General features: G+C 41.1%; 1 protein-coding gene across 1 annotated transcript in view; it reads right to left on the bottom strand.

Annotated features, from left to right (window-relative positions):
- cacna2d3a (calcium channel, voltage-dependent, alpha 2/delta subunit 3a) overlaps window positions 1-19,940 on the bottom strand; it is a 108,532-nt gene that overhangs the window by 33,497 nt on the left and 55,095 nt on the right. The window contains exons 9-20 of the mRNA XM_034538243.1: window positions 19,646-19,735; window positions 18,924-19,037; window positions 13,018-13,096; window positions 9,227-9,360; window positions 8,049-8,066; window positions 3,733-3,804; window positions 3,302-3,382; window positions 2,617-2,691; window positions 1,215-1,298; window positions 1,048-1,119; window positions 343-404; window positions 167-234 (exon numbers count right to left, since the gene is read on the bottom strand). Of these exons, the coding sequence (XP_034394134.1) occupies window positions 167-234; window positions 343-404; window positions 1,048-1,119; window positions 1,215-1,298; window positions 2,617-2,691; window positions 3,302-3,382; window positions 3,733-3,804; window positions 8,049-8,066; window positions 9,227-9,360; window positions 13,018-13,096; window positions 18,924-19,037; window positions 19,646-19,735 (949 nt within the window). The remainder of the gene's footprint in view (window positions 1-166; window positions 235-342; window positions 405-1,047; window positions 1,120-1,214; window positions 1,299-2,616; window positions 2,692-3,301; window positions 3,383-3,732; window positions 3,805-8,048; window positions 8,067-9,226; window positions 9,361-13,017; window positions 13,097-18,923; window positions 19,038-19,645; window positions 19,736-19,940) is intronic.

Raw genomic sequence — 19,940 nt, 5'->3', positions numbered from 1 at the left:
GTATCTGAAAACTTCCACCACTGGAGCTCAGAAAAGAAGTGTTAGCTGAGTGTGAAATACAGACACAAAGAGTATGAAAGAGAGAGAGGGAGCATAATAGACAAAAACAATGAAAACGAACAAGTAAAAGTGAGGAAAGCAGAAGTAAAAAGGGAGGATTTCCTACCTTCCTCCACTGTGACATTCCCTCTGAAAAAATACTTTCCATGGCCTCTGGAAAGAGCTACCCCTAGACTAAAAACAAATGACAACAAATGTTTCTCAATTGACAACTCACCAGTTCTATTCCGTGCAAAGAAACACTGAATATGTATTCTTTCGTTGTTCACTGTTCACAGTTACCTGAAAGGAGTCCCCTTGATGTCTGTGTAGTAATAATCATTATGCAACACTAGAACACGTTTCTGAAATAAAAGAGATGCATACATTTTATTTTACGCTGCAGTAAACAATAGACAGTGTGACGAATGTTTATCTGATTTGATATCCTGCACTCTGGCTCCATCTAGTGGCGCAGGGAATTCATGCTGTGGTTGTCGCATGATCTGCTACGTTGCAGATGGATGTGCGTTTAAGATAAGGATTGTTAATATGCATCTGTGTACATTTGAGTGTGTGCGGGTGTTTGAATTAACATATTGAATGCTTAATAATCAGGCTAATGTATAATGCTCTTTACTAAGCTTTGAAAATGCAAAGTGCACGCACACACGCACACGCGCACACACACACATGAATGCCCCCCCCCCCCCTCACTCTCTCTCTCTGATAGGAAAGTAGTAAAAGAGAATCATTGGGCTGCTGTCTCTCCCGTACTCAGCAGCATGTGCTTGGTGGAGATAACAGGCTCACACTCACAGACAGACACACACCCATGCTGCAGAGCAAACAAAATTGGAAACAAAATCCCTAAGTCAATCCTGTACACAACTGTGCCAAGTGTGACAACCCCCTGGCACAGTGGATTCTCCCTGCTGAGTATTTTCCCTTTGGGACCATCAGGAAAGTGCTTCTTTTTGTGTGTTTGTGGATTCATGGATTCCTCACCCCTTTGTCAACACTCTTCTTCACCTCCATGAAGAAAGTCCCTGTCTTCCTGTTGACCATGGCATTTCTCAGCTAGCGGCACAAAGTACATAACACATCTTAAACATCATATTTGCATTGAGAGAGGTACTGTTCTGATGCTTAATGCAGCTTTACAAGTGTCTCACCGTGTCATCCTTATCCTCCCATTCCACCTCAGACAGATCCACACTGCTGTAGTTTGGCTTCCTTCGCTTCTTGCCATCTCCATACTGAACACACAGGCCCATGTGAACATGCATGCATGCACACACAGATACTGCAGAACCCTGCACCATACTAGGGCTGCAACTAATGCTATTTTTTTTACCATCAATTCATCTATTTTTTATGACTTATTCTATTTGTCATTGAAATCACAATTTCCAAGAGCCCAATGTAACATTCTCAAATTGTTTGTTCTGTTCAAAGAAGCTAAAAGCAGAAAATAAATGACAATAATGTACATAGATAATGTATTTTGTTTCAGGACAAGGTACAGTTAGATTAGCTAAGCACAAAGATTGGAAGCAGGAGGAAATAGTCCACCTTGAAAGCAGAAAAACAACAAGTTGTGGTTTTTAAAGAGTTCATTTTTGTTCAATACTGTAGCTACGCAAGATGAATTGACAAATGTGATCTTCTCATCTAACTCTTGGCAAATAACTACAATAGGTGTATTACGTAACATGTCAATCTATTCCTTTAATCAACTGATTATTTAAGCACAGCACCTGCAATGATAACTTATCTTCTTCATATTAAGCCAACTTAAGCATTTAGAAATCTAACAGTAAACCAAATACAACGGCCATCTCCTCTCCCTCTCTGACGACCTGACTGACCCTGTTTGATATGGACATTAATAACCCAGACTATTAGGTATATTATTGCTTACTATAAGTGTGTACTTATGTGTGATTCCCCCTCTTCATTCATCTGTCAGTGAGGACAGACTCCCAACCCTCATTAGTTGTTAAACGCTGTTTATTAACATCTTTAATTAGACTGCAATTAAACCATCTGGCTGTCTGTCTTACTGTCTGTTCTCTCCTCTTCTCTTTTTCTCACTTCCCTTCACATCACCTTGCACCTATCCTCACGTTAAGCAGGTTCCTTGCACTTGTCACCCTCCCTCCCCTCCCTCTCTGCACTCTCTCCCCTCATCCTCTTGTGAGAGGAGTGAGTGAGTACAATAGAGTTAATCACAGCCATTCACAAGCGGTATCTCTGTCTATTCACAGCGAAGTGGAGGCCTGGAACACACTCTCCTCATCTACATACCACCAGACAGCCAATACACACAAGCTGCATGGCACGTGGTGAAGCCACACGACTACACACTCACTTTCGATGTCAATCGGCATTGCAATACGAAAACAAAATCAGTAATTGACTTGCCATGAACTCAAGAGTTAGTTTTCCTTGTACAAAATAAATTAATACATTTGAACTTCAATCTGTGCACCCTAATAGGGATTGTTATGATAATGAGGTTTGTACTCAGTTAACTTGTTACAGGCACCTGAATGGTGCTGGGGTAATACTCACAATTGGCCGTAGATCTGGATGGGTGAGGATGTAGCCGTTGTTGGTGATTGCAAAGGCGTAGCCGTGAATACCCAGCTAGGAAGGATACACACAAACACACACACACCGAATGGATGATGACAATCCGTACGAAATTGTAAATCTGTGCTAATCAAGCTCTTTGTAATTTTTTAATAGCAGAATCTTTGTCTTTGTGGTAAAACTCTCAGAACTGCATAATGCAAGGAGGGTGGTTGAATTAATCTACGTCTGTACAAATAACATGCTTTCAAATGTCAAAATCGTACACCCAACCAAGCTGCAGATCCACACGTACAAGAAATCCACACAGGGGATGTGGCGGGGGATACCATCATAATGCATAGTATAAACTGTTCCTGTCATTATTGGACTTACGGAAGGAGCTGCAAATAATCAAAACTCATACAAAACCTTTGATTTATCTGCTAATGGATTTGGCATTTGGTTACTGCACTGGCGTATGTGCAGATATGAAAAATAAAAATCCTTTAAAGTAACTTGCTGGTTTTTTACTGACTTAGCTTCCAGATGAATGCCACATTCACACGGCCCAATCATTTGGTTAAAAAAAAAGAAAGAGTGATGCCATATAGGTGTATCTATATAGCCATTGAGGACTATAATAATTTGCAGGAATGTAACTAAGTGATGTTGGGAGCCGTACCTTATATTTGGGGATGATCTTGAGCAGCTCAGAGACAGGTACATCTGTCCCAACGACCCCTAGCAGAATGCCACGGTTTCTCTGGAAGCACACACATTACGAATATTTTTGAATTGCATTCGAAAGGTTATCAAACAACATCTAGTATCTTACAAAGCCACTGTTCATGACATACATCTATAGTATATATTTAATTAGAGATGCTTCGCTGTATCCTAATTTACAGACTAATCAAACATAAATTAGTTTCCATCAAAGACAAACAATTAATTAACCATTATTTCACGCCTAATTCCCTGTGAGTTATGCAATATGTAATTGCAAAGTTTTCAATTAAGTTAAACTGTTTGTTGGAGAAAACAAATTGGGCAAACATAATGGTAGTGACAGTGGATGTGCTATTTCTTGTATAGCATTTGATGTGCACTTACAGTCTCATTCTTGGTACTGAACACTGGCATGGCCACTGTGGTCATCAGAACCGTACCTCGACCGTCATCCAACTGAGGGAGTCATGAGGGAAGAAAGGGGAAAGATAGCAATTCAGAGGGTAAGAAAGAGAAGGAGAGAAAAAGGGGAAGGGAGAAGAGGGACGCTAATGATGAAACATTATCTTTAAGGTTACACAACACATCGCATGGTATCATGCACATTGTATGAATGTTGTCACACTCAGTGAGTGATTATCTCAAGCTGCTTTACATTCGCTCCTTCAGTAGTGAACCTGATAGGAACTCTGCAGCAGACCTAGTCATATTATCTTCTTGAGGGACCTACAAAACTTCCATGACATGTTTTATTCATGTTTATTATTTGCCTTAAAATGTGTTCAATCTCCAGCATGCCTTTGATCTTTTGCAGAATAAGCTTATCCAAAGGCAGTGCTTCTAGTTTGGATCTGGGATCTTCCCTCCTTAAAGACTGATGGAATAATTATGATATTTATCTTTCCAGCGGCTTTCTGTATCGGACAACGATATCTATTAGAGATGAAAGCTTGACACTGTTATAAAGATACTGGAGGAAGGCTTCCCATTCGGCAAAAAGTGGTCTGACCTTGTCCACTCAGAAATGTCAAAACTGTCTATAAGTCAGTCCCTCGCGCAGTTCATGTTTAAGTCATCACAAGTAATTGGTCCATTAATTGCAATATGAATCTCAAAACACAATGCACAGTTGTGTTATGTTTGAGATGACATAAATCATGTTGCATATGATCCTTTTCTGCTGAGTCTGTTAGACAGACTTTAATATGAGATCACACACTTTCTCTCAGCAAAATAGCTTATTTAATCGAGTCCCCTTAAACTGAACATAACATACTTCCTGGACACTCTCTTTTCTCCGGCGCTCCCCTCTTTTACCTCCAGCAATAATATGTAATGACAGGAAATGCTCACATGCATTCTGTCTCCCTCAGACAGAGGGAAAAGGTGGATTGGTGACCTGTGCTCAGACAGCTTGTAATAGCAATCCAGGACGCAGGGTGGAACATCAAAGAAAGAACAAAACACTCCTAAGTACAGCTTCTGCAGCAATGGACCACCTTGCTGCTGGTGAACGGGATCAATAAAAGGACAGCAAAACCGAGCAGAGCCTTATCTAAAAATACAAAATCTATCTCCAAGTTCAGATCTTTTGGATCAAATATCATCGGTGGGGAAACGTATGAGCCGAGATGTGTTGTGTTTCCCCATGAGCTGTCCTATCGAAAGGGTACTTTTTGCACCTCAACACTAACATGCTTTTATTTTCAGTATCTGCATTTGGTGTGAATCAGGCTTGCCCAATTGCTCTGCAAAATGACACACTATAATTAAGCAGATAACAAAAACAACCGCATCTGGATTCAAAGCCAACAGCACAGTTTCGGAGGATCCTCACTTACCCTACCCAGAGGAGGAGAGACCTTTGCTTCATTATACAAACCCGGGAGAGGAAAAGAGACACTTCCTTGAACCCCAAATAAGTGTCCTCCAACATGACTGTGCTCCAGGTCCCGAAGGGAGTGCTCTGTATAGAATTTGACATATAATACATAACCTGCAACCTCTAGCGCAAGGTCAGAACTCAACACACATTTAGACCAAATCTGCATCATCATTTCCTCCGTGGCTTCATCTGTATCAGTCAGAACAAATTGGGTGTGTAAGTCCTTTTCCCTGCCGTCAGAGAATGAAAAAGAACCACTGTGGGCTCTTATGCACTTGCTCCCCGCTGCCACAAATACCCACACATGCCCGCACACTTGCACCCCTCAAAGGGCTCAGATACACCCGCCCTGCCCTGTGTTTGCTGTCTCATAGGACACCTTGTAATCTAGGTTGCTTTGACAAGTTGTGTTCTGGTGGACGAGGTGACCCTTGTTTCCTTGGAGACCGGCTTCAATAATGTTGGTGCGTTTAAGCACTTCAGCCAAAGCTCCCTGTGGGTCCCTGTGAGGAAACGAAACATGGACCCAAAGGGGAGCAGAAATGGCACGGACATGGCACATCTAAGCTCTCAGTTGCTTCAGTCACAATCAACACTTTTGTTTTGAAATGGTGAAGTTTATGTTTATCCATCACAACATTTTTAGTTGTGACCCCGAATATTCCACTGTTCGATAAATGGAGCCCGATTTGAAAATGTGGTAATGAAACAAAGAATCATTCATAAATAACAACATTACTATTTATTATATATGTTATATATTTATTTTATGTATGTATTGACCAGAGCACTTTATATATTTTGAATAGGATACATATTCTCTCAAATCAGCTGGGGAGGCTTGCAGAAACAGCCTTTTGCTTGTTTCTTTCTTGTTTGACTGTTCCTTCGCTTCTCTGTTATCTCCCTTCTGTCTGGGAATTGATACAATGGCTAAAATTTAATTAGGAATGAAAGTTTCATTTACAACAACAAAATGCAAGCAGGATAAGAAACCATTGGTCCCACGGACAGCGGCGCAACTACATACACCTACACACACACACACACATACACGCGCACACACCCTACACACAGAAAACAGCTCAGCAATAGTAAAATGTATTTGGAGCAATAATGTTGTTTCTATTTTTCTATAGATACATAAATCTTTAACTGCAGGGGATCAATAAGCAAGGAACAAAACATATGATTCTACGCTTAAGGCAAGACTTGACCAATCAGATTTGACCATGTAAATTCTTAGTTGAACCATAGACATTTTGAACAGCTTAGTACTTGAATTCATCATGCAACGATAATCAACTGCTCACAGCATTCGCACATGTCTGGCTTCATCCTTTAGTATCAATCCAAATCCAAAAGTATTAATCTTGTTGAACTTCAGTGCAAAAACCCTCTTCTCAACCCTGCATCCATCTTTACATCCTCTAACTTCTCTTTCCAACGTTGTCTTCAAATATCTTACATTCTCTCTCTTGCCCTTCCTACACTCGCCCTTTAATATCCCGTCCACTCCGTGATCCTCTCACCCCCATCTCCCTCCCATCATCCCTGTGCTCCTGTATCAGTTCATCCGACAGAGTGGGAAACAAAGGCAAATGAGGCAGAGAATGATGGATGAAGCTGGTGAGACGAGGGAGAGAGAGGAGAACAGGGGAGAGCACAGGTGGGGGGGGGGAGGGGGGGGGGGGAGGGAGGCAGAGGAAGAAAGGGGAGAGGCTAGAAGGATTATTGGGTCACACTGAGAGAGATGGAGCAAAGAGGAAAAGGATAGGATGAATGGTACATCTGGAAAGATGATACACATCAGCCATGGAACATAAATACCAGATGCTCATCACTTTCCTAACACGGAGCCAATCCAAGGAGTTTTGGCAACTTCTTATCAGACACTATCACCATGCAGGGTGTGTGTGTGAGGACTGTTCGGATTGTGCGCTCCTAGCACCGAGGCGAGAGCTGTGCTGGGATGGATATATGCAAAGAAGCAGTGCAGATCCCTCGCTAATCCCAATTATCATTTTTGACAATGTGATATCTATTTCTGTTTTCTGCTGAGCCGCTTCGATGTCAATAAGCGTGGATCTATCACACTAACAGTACTATGTCAAACATATGGCCTGCCAGCTGTCTAATGGGACTGCTCTGTGCTCAGCTCATGCTGATGGGGGGCTGGGGGGGTGGGGGCAGAGCACTCTTCTGTTCTACCATCATCATCATTGTTATGATTATAGAGCTGCTTATCACATATGATTCACAAAACACTGAAAATAATGAAAAGGCAGCAGAACATATCATCCCACCAGTCATTATAGGCTATTGGATTTTCACCCAAAAGATGACAAAAAGCTTTTCCTGGGGAATTCTACCAAGACAAATAACACAGGCAATCTTGTTTTTCACACCAAAGTCACAAAAGAGCAACAACATAGCCTCACATTTACACATATGGTCACACCGCCAGCCCCGGAGATACTGGAAAAGCACAGCCAACACAGCATCACTAATGATGAATGATTGTGAGCGTGTGCACAGACGTGTGCTTGATCAGACGTGCAGAGGAGAGCGATCAACTGAACCTTTGACAACCACAATGCATGGTTTGAATCAGGAAGTTGAGGAGCGACGTACGACACTGACACACAAGAAAATGCCATGGGTCAGTATGGTAGTTAGTTCACCCAAATAATACCGTCATCTCGCAGAGATCAGAGACCAAAACGCACATGCACATGAAATGCACATGAACACACATCAGGCCTCAACACAGCACAATACAGCGATGACCTCAAATCAGATTTTTTTTTTTTACCTTTTGTGCTTGGGGGAGCTAAAGAGAACAGATTAAGGAGGAGGGGAGGAGAGAAAGGGTCAATAAGTGTGTGGATAAGGGTTGGAAAGCCTTTCAGTGCATTTTCCACTGAATGGCCAGCATCTGTGGGCACGTAAAATCCACTGAAATTGACTTTGACTCCAACTTTAAAAACAGTGACTGTGTCAAGAGAGGAGAGCTTTTTATGACTGGGAGGGTCACAGCAGAGGTAACAACACTTAAGCTGTTCGTGTTGAGTCAGTGTTGGGTGAATGTACTTGGACTGTGATAAATGGATGGGGGATAATGAGGGCAAAGAGAAGGGAATAAGCAGAGAGAAACAGAAAAAGGAATATGAAGAGCATCGCAGAGAGAAAGAATCCATTTTCAGACAGTGTTGATAGCCTGTGTGTTTTTCTGCTAGAGGGCACTTGCCTTTGTCTCCTTCCATTTTTGAAGCTCTCTCTCATAATCCATTCGAAAAAAAAATACAAAAAAATAGTAGAAGACAAATGGCTACTATTTACTCTTTATGGCCAAGCACAATAACCAACAAAAGAGAAGCATTGTGCATGCATGAAAACTCCAGTATATTGTGTGTATATTAAGGTTGAGAAGAGGATCCTATTTATTATATAAAGGCGTTATCCTTTAGGGTGTTTTAGGGATGATAATGTCTGTGCCACATAACTATAAAGCATATACAGGGAATTTAGCAATGCACGTGATTATATGAGCTTGCAGCAATATTAGAGGGAAAATAAAGTGTGTCTGACGAGGTTATGAGGTTGAGATATCATAGACAAACTCACCAATGTGCCACAGAGTGTTCTACTCGTGCTACACAACTCCCAAACAAACACAGCAGGCACATTGACTTAATGGGTCCATCTGTTGCTCACACACACTTTCACACATTCAGTCTGAGACGCACGAAGGGAAAAAACAGTGTCAGGTCTCCGCTTGCATTTCATCACTACTATTCTCCTTTATAAGTCCTTCCTGAAGATGCTAATGTACTTTTCTGTGCATTATGGATTACGTTTTATGAGAAGAATGAACTGAAATCTTTGAATCGACCAAAGAATATTCTGGGTCCACAATCCAGTGTGTGTTTGTGTGATAAGTAAAGACTGTGGGAACTGGAATCCATGGCATCAACCATGGTATCAACTCACAGTGCTGTCGATGTAGGCCTCAGTCCACACCGTGTCGTGCTCCCGGTCGATCACCTTGGGACGACTCAGCACGTGGAGATACTCCATCACATTCTCCTGCACATCTGCCAATGTGGAAATCTGAGTGAAGTAGCCTGTTGGGCAGAGAGAGGAGGAAGAGGAGGGAAATGATGAAACATCATTTGACTTCGATGATTGTGAACCATGGACAGTCTCCTAACACACTATGCTGCCCTGAAACAGAGATTGGATGTACACTCTCACATTGCAGCAAGTGTCCCATCCGATCTTGACTTGGCGTTATAATCCAAGCCATCACTCCCATTTTATTTACCTCTGTACCAAAGCACAGAAACTGCATCTGGCATTGCGTATGGTAAGCAGCAGATATTTGCTTGACGGAAACCTGGATATATGAGTTATAGCTGAAGAATACCTTGAGAGTGAGAGCAAACCAGCATGGGTTTCTGAATGAGTAAGTGGTATGTAAATGCCAAAGAAAAACTGTTTTCCGTTAAACCAAATGCGATGCCACTTCCTTCGTGGTAATGTCCCCATTATGACGCTAATGTGAATGTGCAGGAGGGAATATACTGTTATGTCAGCAGGGGGGCAGAGTTGGGACGAGAAAGAGAGGGAATCAGGACAACAGTAAGACAGAGGGAGCGAGAGGACAAGATGTGACACTGAGAATAAGGGAAAAGAGAGAGACCACCACATTTCCACCCATCCATAAAATCAGCAAACTGCCTCCATCACAGTGAGGCAGTCAAGGAGAAAATCATAGCTGGAGGAAATAGATTTTGGAGTCATCGTTCCTGGCAACGACCTTTACCCCACAGGGAGTAAAAGAGCTAGAATCTAGATACATACACAGATCCATGAAGGCTGCCATATATCCTACCAAATAACTAAGGAAAGAATCTATCATTGATAATTTAATTTAAATCTGCAACACAACAAAATTTTTTATAAAGGCTACATTTTCATATGGTACACAAACACTGGAAGAATTAAAGCCAAATGATTACGGCGATCACTATCGCAACAAGAATGCTCCCGAACTTGACCTGGAAGTGAACCTTGAGAACTCCTTTTAATCCTCAAAGACATTCGGTTCCGGCTATTATTCCAGCAGAGAGTACAATGACAACACACACATACAGACTCGCATCGCACACAAAGCGAGCTGCCTCAGTATCACTGCATCGTTCATCACTGTGGTCAGTGAAGAATGACTGCTCCCTCTGGAAGGCTGAGGGCATCCTTCAGGCTGAGCCACCGGGGCCATTGAGATGAGCTGAGGAGAGAAACAATGAATGCTCTCTCCTTTCAGTGACATGGTACACCTGTCGTACACAGAGGATAGGGCAGCCACAGCATGGTCTAGTCAGGATGACGCCATTAATAACCTTTGAAAGGACCTTGGTCTGGTGATACGCAGGCAAAAATACACAAGGTGTCCTGATACATGGATATCCACATATACCTATGATTGAACATCACATTCTAAAACCATGGGCAATAAATAGGAAATCCGTACAATTTTCTTCACATAATAACAGATTATTTGTTTTCCAACAACACGTGTATGTATAATGTGTGTAAAATAGTCGCAGTTAATTAGTGCCTCTCATACATGCCTGCTGGTAACACGAGTAAGCCTTCACCAACGCTTATTATTTATCTTCTGTGGCTGTAAATGGTAAATGGACTTGCGCTTTGCTAGTTTTCCAACCTCTCAAAATGTTTTAACACACCATGGCATTCACCCATTCATACACTGATGGCAGGGGCTACCATGCAAGGCACAGCCTCAGAAGCAATTCAGGGTTTTGTGTCTTGTCCAAGGAACGCCCCTCCTCTGATTGAAGGATGACCCGCTCTGGCACTCGGCCACAGTCGCGCTGATAACTGTGCTATATTCAGGACAAGACATATAAGACAGTTAAAAGTACAGTAACTGAAAATGACACTTCCCAAAGACAGATCAACACACACTGGGAGAGCCTCCATTTTTGATTGGTTGCCAGTCTCAAGAGTACAGATAATTTTGGGCAATATGGAGCTTGCAGTACCATATTGCCCCACTAGAGAGCTGCACTCACTGAATGCGGGGCTACTTGTGGTTCCTAGAGTCCTACATGCATCATGATGCATCCTGCCTGGTGGGCCACCCTCCTGCCTCCATGGGCCTGCTGATATCCCCCCCACCCCGGCCCCGCCCCCGCTCCCCTGTCCTCTCTTTCTCCTTCTGTTTCATGGATTGTGGAGGTCTAGACCGTGATCCATGCCTACTACTCATTAGTCATAATTTCTGTCATATTAATTGAATGTGTTGTAACTCTGTAATACTGTTCATTCTGTACACATGACATCGATTGCTTCTGTCCATCCGGTGAGCGGGATCCTCCTCTGTTGCTCTCCTGAAGGTTTCTTCCTTTTTTCCCTGTGTAAGGTTTTTTTCAGTTTTTTGGGGAGTCGTATGTGTACAGATTGTAAAGCTCTCTAAAGGCAAATTTTTAATTTGTGATTTTGGGCTATACAAAATAAACTGAATTGAATTGTACTATGAGGGTCGACACCAGGAAAGTGGAAGATGAAGAAGAGAGTGTAGCGTGACTGACGGTCTCTTTTTGTTAAGACCATGATGGCCAAGGAATTATAACCCTCATATACCCTCAAGTAGTAGTTAGTTTCTGTCTTTCCTTCTAAAACCAACCGGTTGTTGAATAAGTAGAGGACCGGAGTGGACCTGAGTTGGCCACGGAGTCGAGTGGTAGACAGTTAATCACGCTCAACTGGGCTTCGGGCAAAACCAACATCCTTTTCTTGTTAGTTGGCAACCTGAGGCATTCTCATATGCACAGCCTGTTCGTAGCTGGTACAGCCGTAAGGCTTAGCGGTAATTAAATACCCTCGACCTGAAATGATTTCACTCGTACAACTAGTGCTGTGAAAACCAATTTCTCTGTTGCATTTTGGAATAGAGATGTTGATCCTCGGAGCAGAGCAAAGACTGTTCTGCAGAGGTCCTGAAGGCTGGAGAGGATGTCATTGTCACAAGCCTGAATCATCCTGCGGCATACAAACACACACTTATGTAGCACGACACACACACACACACACACACACACACACACACACACACACACACACACACACACACACACACACAGGCAGGTCTCATCATCGCCATTAACACCCTCAAACGGACTGGATGGGTTCTCTGATATCTCTTCCAAGCTTAACTGTGGATGCCCTTGTCCTCTTATCTACACACATATAAATAGACACACACAGCTAATAACACACGCACACCCCTTGTGTGACCTATGGCTTGCCTGTGTTATCTACAGCAGCCTGAGTAAATGGAGCCAGCCTGTCTCTGTCATTCACCTCTCAGCTAAATATAGAACCTGAAGGAAAGTGCTCTCAGCACCGAGACAACCATGACCACACACAAAGCAACTGGAAAGTGGCGTATCGTCAAAATAGTTTGGACTTGTGGCTTAGAGGAAGATGTAATGCGACATATCTGGTCTCTGCAACTGGAACCAGCTGCCTGCTGTCACATACACATGTTTATACTGATGAGCACTGACAAATATGTCAATGCAACTACATGCACGCACACAGACGAGTATGCCAAAAATCGTGAACAAATCCTGAGCTCCTGATGTATTAATTTTTGCCCAGCTGACAGCAGCTTGCAACAACTTTCTTCTGCAAAAAACGATTATAAGTAGAGTAAAGACACAGAGGTCTACGCATGTGTTGAAAGATCCCACCTTTGTTAGCACATGCCATCCATTTCAGATTATCTGCGAAGGCTGACTCTCGACCAATCAGGTAAGGGAATATGCGGACCTGCGGAGAGAAAGCAGATAGCTTATGTCAGTCATTTTAATCGTATTTTGACCACACCACCATATAGAAGATAACACTGTCAAAGCCAGGCAGAAGGCTGAGTCTTTATCTCCCGGTGATTAGCAGGCTCTTTCTCCTTGTTTAATAGAATCGAAGATGGACTCATGGATTTTATTTAAAATGTAAATTTAAATGTTTTTATCAACTGAAGAAACTAAACTATTAAGGATTAACAGATACAAATTAAAAAATAAATATAACAAGAATCTGCAGAAGCGTAATGCAATCACTTGAGAACATTTTTTATTAGCCCTCAATGTGATACTGTATTTCAAAATCCTAAGAGAAGCTCTCATTTAGTTGAGAGCTTGATTTCATGGAAGCAAACATGCCTATTTAATTTAATTCAGTTTAATTCCAGTTTGAGAGATTGCATTGCAGTAGTTCAGACGTAAAGACCATTCTTCTCTGCTTTACATTGCAGTATTTCTTTAGGATAAGTTGAACCGATACGGCATGCTTCACGGATATAACATGATGCAACTGAAATGCATTCAGGCTAGGTACATGGTGTATATGCTTCTTAGTGCTGGATTAAACTAAACAGGTGGGACGCATTTCCTTCCATGAAATCAAGCTCACAAGTAAACGAGAGCTTCTGGCAGAATGTTTAGATCATGTTAATTGAGAAAAACAAATCAAATTTCTTTCCTCAGAAACTTTTCTCAGAATTATTGAGATAATAATTTCGTTAATTCAGAAAAACTCATATTTTTCTACGCTTCCCTAAGAATCTGCAATTAAAACGAAAGTCAATATTTTGAGTTGAAAAAGACAAATCCAAGCTTTATGTGCTCAATCCAGAGAGTCTTCTAAACTCTGGTGCAAAACCCATTTTTGTCCAGTTGGCAGCAGGTGTAGTTGGCAGGTGTGTGTGTGCGTGTGTGTGCGCGCATGCGTGTGTGTGCGTGCGTGTGTGTGTCTGTAAATGCACATTGCCAGATTGGACCAGATGCAAGCCTCTGGAGGCACAGCTGCCATGCTTGCATCTTTCACTGCTTCCCTTCACCTGACAGCATGTGTCTGTTTGTGTGTGTGTGTGTGTGTGTGTGTGTGTGTGTGTGTGTGTGTGTGTGTGTGTGTGTGTGTGTGTGTGTGTGTGTAAATATCTATATATGTATTTATGTAGATTTGGGTGCATGTGTCTTTATTTGATTTATTATTATTTATTATTTATCAGAAGGGTTTTTGCGGAATACTTCTTAATAAATAAATAATATTTATATCTTTGTCACTGCAGAGTGAAAAAGATGAACTCCTTATAAATTAATTAGTGATTATAAAAGCTTGAGCTGACAAAGATATAAACTACAGACAGCTAGCTTGGAAAGCATTTATTTGCATGGATATTGTTGGACTTTTTGTCAGCTGTAATGAGTTTCACTGTGAATAAGTACAGTTGTAAGACTGTCATTTTAAACCCTCATTATCTAGAATATAATCATATTCTATTCATACAAACCTCATTCATTTGAATAACATTGCCAGAGTGACAGGAAAACACAACACAGCTGACAACACAGCTCCATGTGTGTCACAGGAGGTGTCACAGCTTCTGTTTGAGGTTATGTGTTTTCCTTCCCTGGTAGCCAAGACAGAGGTCAAACTACAGTGCACTGGTTATTAAATATGAAAGAGGTTTATAGCTGAGTTAAGTAAAGTGGAGATACAAACTAAGAGGGGCTCAAGCCACAGCATGCAATCTTCAACTTACTTGACTGCACACATTTTACATAGTCAGGAATAAAAAGACACATGAATATAAGAATACAAAAGCACAAACATAGAAGTATACACATCTATGTGTAACCACATGAACAGATGCACCAACACTATAACACATGGTTCACACTCCTACATTATGTATTCAGCACATAATAATAATGTATTAATGTACCGACGTTAACCATAAACATGTGCAAATGTTTAAAGACTGTAAGTACTTCAGTAAGGTGTGTTTGAATGTCCAGAACACACAGTTACAACTCATACTGTTAAACAGTAATAGGAGGTGAATTGTTCTGAGGTTAATGGTCTTATGCATTATTGAGCACAATGTTGGGACAGACCGGCCTACTGTTGGTTAGAAAACCCAGCTGGTTTTACATCTAGGTCAGTTTGAAGTCCCTTTCTAAAAACCAGAACCACATCCATGAAGGTACAAAGATGACTCCTTAAAATGATTTGGTTTATGTTTTGGATAAGCACATTTATATATTGCAACAACGCAACTGTTGCTGCAGTTTATACAAACAAATCCTAAAGCTAAGCCGTGTATTATAAGGAAGCATTATATTCAATATTTTAGTGTGGTGTTAGTTTGGAGATCTTGACTTGGAGGAAGTATATATGGAAAGAAAATGTAAGTTCATATAAAAACTGACAGCTTTTCTATAAATAACTGTTTGCAATCCTTTTCATTTTAATTGACGGCAGTGGTACACAAAGCATTACAGCTTTTAGACATTAGCAAATCAGACGACCCTGATAACCTTGTGCCACACTTCCTAAAGATAGCAGCTGAATCTATTTCTTGTTCATGAAGACATCTTTTTAATCTATCATGTGTCTTTAATTACATTCCTTATCTTATGTCTGCGTTTGTTCTACTCTTTCGAAAAAGCATGTGACCCCAACATGTATAACTGATTACAGGCCCAACACTAATCTAATAAAGTTTGTACTCTATTAATATTTTATTGGAAAAAGTGGTATTTTTTTAATTGATTTAAGAAGAGCAGGTCAAACGGCGTGGAAGAGATATACAGTATGTGTGTGAATGGACAGACTTTGCTGCTCTCTAAGTTTAAGAGATTGTTGGAGTTGCCTGTTCATGGAGCAAGGTGGCAATAGATAACGTAAGGGCAGTACACAAAGTACAGGGCACAAGCACGTTGTTGTAATGCAGCATATCAATCTCCTGAGGCTGAAGGAAGTACAGCACAAGTTGCCAACTTCCATTTTGTTCTCTGCCTTCACCTTCAAGGTCAGCACATGCTGATGAGGACAGACAGCTTGAAGCATATTTCATCAATTGGCAGGGTGATCTAGTTTCCCCTTGCCACTGCCTAATGTTGTGTTCACACCAAACTTTTTGTGATTTTTTCGCGCGACCAGATCCCATGCAAAGTCAATACACAGACGCGCTTAGACACGAATTTGCGTCGGGCGGCGCGATAGACGCGAATTGGGCGGCGCGATTTTTTCGCCCGAGTTTAAATATTTCGATAAAATTTGCCCGAGGCAAAAGCCAATCAGCGTTGAGATGCTCCGCCCGTCACTGTCCTGCCGTTGTTGAATCAGAAAAAAATGGAGGACATCGTAGTGGTTTGCGGACACCCCGAACTCTTTAATACAAATTCACCGAGCTGTGTGCGGCGATGGGTGATGTTATGAAAAACAAGGGCGTCTGATGTTCCGACGTTTGTGGTATTTCCACAACAAGTATAGAGTAGAAATAGTGGTTATTTATTTCATGGTGGACGGCGGAAGTTATAAATGTTTTTACGGAGACAAGCCACGGAGATAAGCCACGCCCCCTTTTCACGTCTAAACGCGTCTGTGCATTGAGTGCACAACTTGTCGGGCGTCGAAACTCACGCGAGTAAAGTTTGGTGTGAACGCAGCATAAATTGCAAATAATGTGACTCTCTGGCCAAAAAATACTTTCTTAAATTTCTCAAGGAAAGCAGCCGACTCAGCCAGAGAAGAATTATAATCTATGGGACCAAAATGGTTGAAAAGCTTTTTCAATGTATTGCAGTTATCAACTTTAAATGAATGTGTGCCATGTTGGAGCACCGTATACAGTTTTCATATTACATTGATGGCACAACCCAGGTTTTCAATCCCTTGTGGGGTTTATTGTGCCAAACTCAGTCAATCTGTCAGGGGATCCGTTGTATAGTCCCAGCCCAGGAGGCTACACTCTCAGCTGGTGGAAGGAATTTGGAAAATGGTGAACCATTTTCAGTGTATCCTATTGTATTACTCTGCACTTCAACAGATGGTGAGATCAATTAGTGTACCTTTTTGAGGGATTTTTTTGTGTTCCTTATCTTCACTGCAAATTGTTTGACTGAACTGGAGAAATTCAGATCGTCCCTTTCACACTTTCTGGATTACAGATGTATTGCATTTTTGGAAAATATCTATTTTATTGCAAATAATTCTCTGTAACACTTTATAATAACTACAAACTATTTAGCATTAGCATGAGTATGAGTAAACACTTAATTCATAATTTGTAAACATTGTTCCAACATTAACACTCCAATTCATAAACATCGTTATAAATGTTTTATTCTTGATTAATAAGTGTTAATATGGGCGTATTCACGTTGAGAGTATGGGGTGTGTTAGTTGGTGTGTGTCTGATACTTTTATGTCTTATTTGAACTAAATTATTAGAAGCAGTAATACCCATAAGCCTTCAGTTACATTAAAAGTCAGGGAGACCTAAGCTCAAAATGTTCTTTTGAGTACAAAATAAATGTACATTTCTCAAACATTCTTTATCTACAAAAGGCAGTTATCTGAACACTGTGACATTATCTCTCCAATAATTCACAAGTGGAACATGAAATAAAAACTTTTTTTTCATTATTTGAAGTGGTTCAGTGTTTTATTTCAGTAGATATTGTTTTTTACGGCAGTGCCTTCTTTATGATCTTATGATATTCGCAAGTAACGCCATCTGCATGCATATATTCAGGAACGTGTATTCCAAAGCACGCCTATATTCTCAGTGTGATGCTATACAGCAGTGAAGCTGGAAGGCTGGTTGGAGGGATGCCATTAAAAGCCAGCAGCATGGAGCGAGAAAGAGAGAGAGAGTGACAGAGACCGAAGACTTCTATTATCAGCGGGGATTCTTCTAAATGGAACTATCTAGCCTTGTCCCCTCGCCGCTCACCGCTGTTCAGCCTTGAGGGAGGAGTGTGTGTGGGGGGGTAGCAAATATTTTCAAACCAGACACACAAAAACACGACAATACAAGAATGTAAATTATAGTAACAACTTGGCACCCATATTCATGCATAGAAACATGAGGTCAAACAGATCCAAGATTAAAAAAACGTGCGTTAAAAGACTTGACAAAGGAGGTATTCATATGCATATGTATACAGTGTGTTAAAGGTGTGTGCATCTACCATTACCCTTAGTACAGTACTTTCTCCTTTAAAAAAGAAAGAGCTAAAAGTAACCCTTTTTCAGAGACAGGGCCTTACTTAACTCTTAATTAAACACCTCTGAAAGGACTTCATACTGTGTCGGCTCAGTACCGTCTGCTTGTCAAAAACCTTCTCGAACAACTCTAACTCTAACAAATACTTGGCAAAAACATAGTCTGAATTGTAAGGACAACAACACCTCTATGAATCAGTCTGAGAAACAGTGCTCCTGCTTGACTTTCTCTTCTTGTATTTTAGAATAATTGTATCATTTGTAATCAATGCTCTAACCATGTAAAACTATCATCCCATTCACAATGCATATTAATTTATGTATTTAAAAGATACCGTTACCCTTGGTTTCTCTTTAAAATAATGTCAAAAGGGTCTCGTCCTCATTTCCGGTTTTCTGACAGCAATTAAGTCATTCATAGCCACAGGAGGGCATTAGTACACTGCTCTCCATTCTCATCGTCATTGAAATACCAGTTCATGAAGTTGTGAACAAGACATATTGGGAAATTAAGCTCATCCCTTTACCACTTTTGTTGTACAATAATGTGATGTGTGTGTTTGTGTGTTTAATACACTACCTTCCTCTCTGGCCAGTTGTACTTGGCAAAGATGGCATCATAAGTGTCCACTGCCCCGTCTGTCACCAGCATAATGGCCTGGCTACACTCACTACCCCTCCCAGTCTCGTTGAACTGGAGAGGGAGAGGGAGAGGGAGAGGGAGAGGGAGAGGGACGTATGTGAACAACAACAAACTACTTTTTAAAAACGTATTAAACATTTTATTAGAGAATGTAATGTCTTTACATGACTTCGCTGCACATCATCGTAGCTAATTGTGTTATAAACACCAAAGAAATAACAATAACATTTCTTCTCTCTGCACACAAGCTACGAGGACATCTACCTTCAGAGTGTATCACCTCACAAAAGTACCGTGAACAAAATTGAGACATTTATTGTGACATATAGATAGATACATGTTTTTTAAATTAAAGTATTTAGAATGGGAAGGTAAGTGTGTGTGTGTGTGTGTGTGTGTGTGTGTGTGTGTGTGTGTGTGTTTTGCATGACTTTGAATAATTAATTGTACATAATGAGGAGATGTCAAGTCAGTTACTTGAGTCATCAAGTGCCTTGTTTACTTGGTTTTTGCATGATTCTGTTTGCTATTAATTACCACGCGCTAATTAATTTTGTGCATGACACTGTTTCTTTTCTGTGTGTATATATGTGTGTGCATGAGAGTGTGTCAACGTGTGTGTGTCAGGCGGGTCGATCATGCATGAGTATATTACTTACATCACCGAGAAGATTGAAGGCCTCAGTCAGAGCTATGTCCAACATGCCAATGCCTTTAGCAAACAGCTTGTTGAGGTGCTCCCGAAAATGCTGGGAAAATAAAGTTTGGGAAGGAAACATTATGATCATGGTGACAAGAAGCTGGAAACAAAAGAGAAAAAAGAGGTCATTATTGATTCTTTGAGACAAAGATGGGATAGTGCTCAGAACACTGAGCTTGGTTTATCATCCTTCGCGTGTTAACAGAGATTGTACCGATGGTCTAATGGGCTTTTTAACTGAGACGCTTTTTGTG

This window comes from Cyclopterus lumpus, chromosome 7, assembly GCF_009769545.1.
Source record: "Cyclopterus lumpus isolate fCycLum1 chromosome 7, fCycLum1.pri, whole genome shotgun sequence".
Classification (NCBI taxonomy): Eukaryota; Metazoa; Chordata; class Actinopteri; order Perciformes; family Cyclopteridae; genus Cyclopterus; species Cyclopterus lumpus.
The sequence above is the reverse complement of the archived record's forward strand: the minus strand, read 5'-3'. Positions and strand labels throughout refer to the sequence as shown.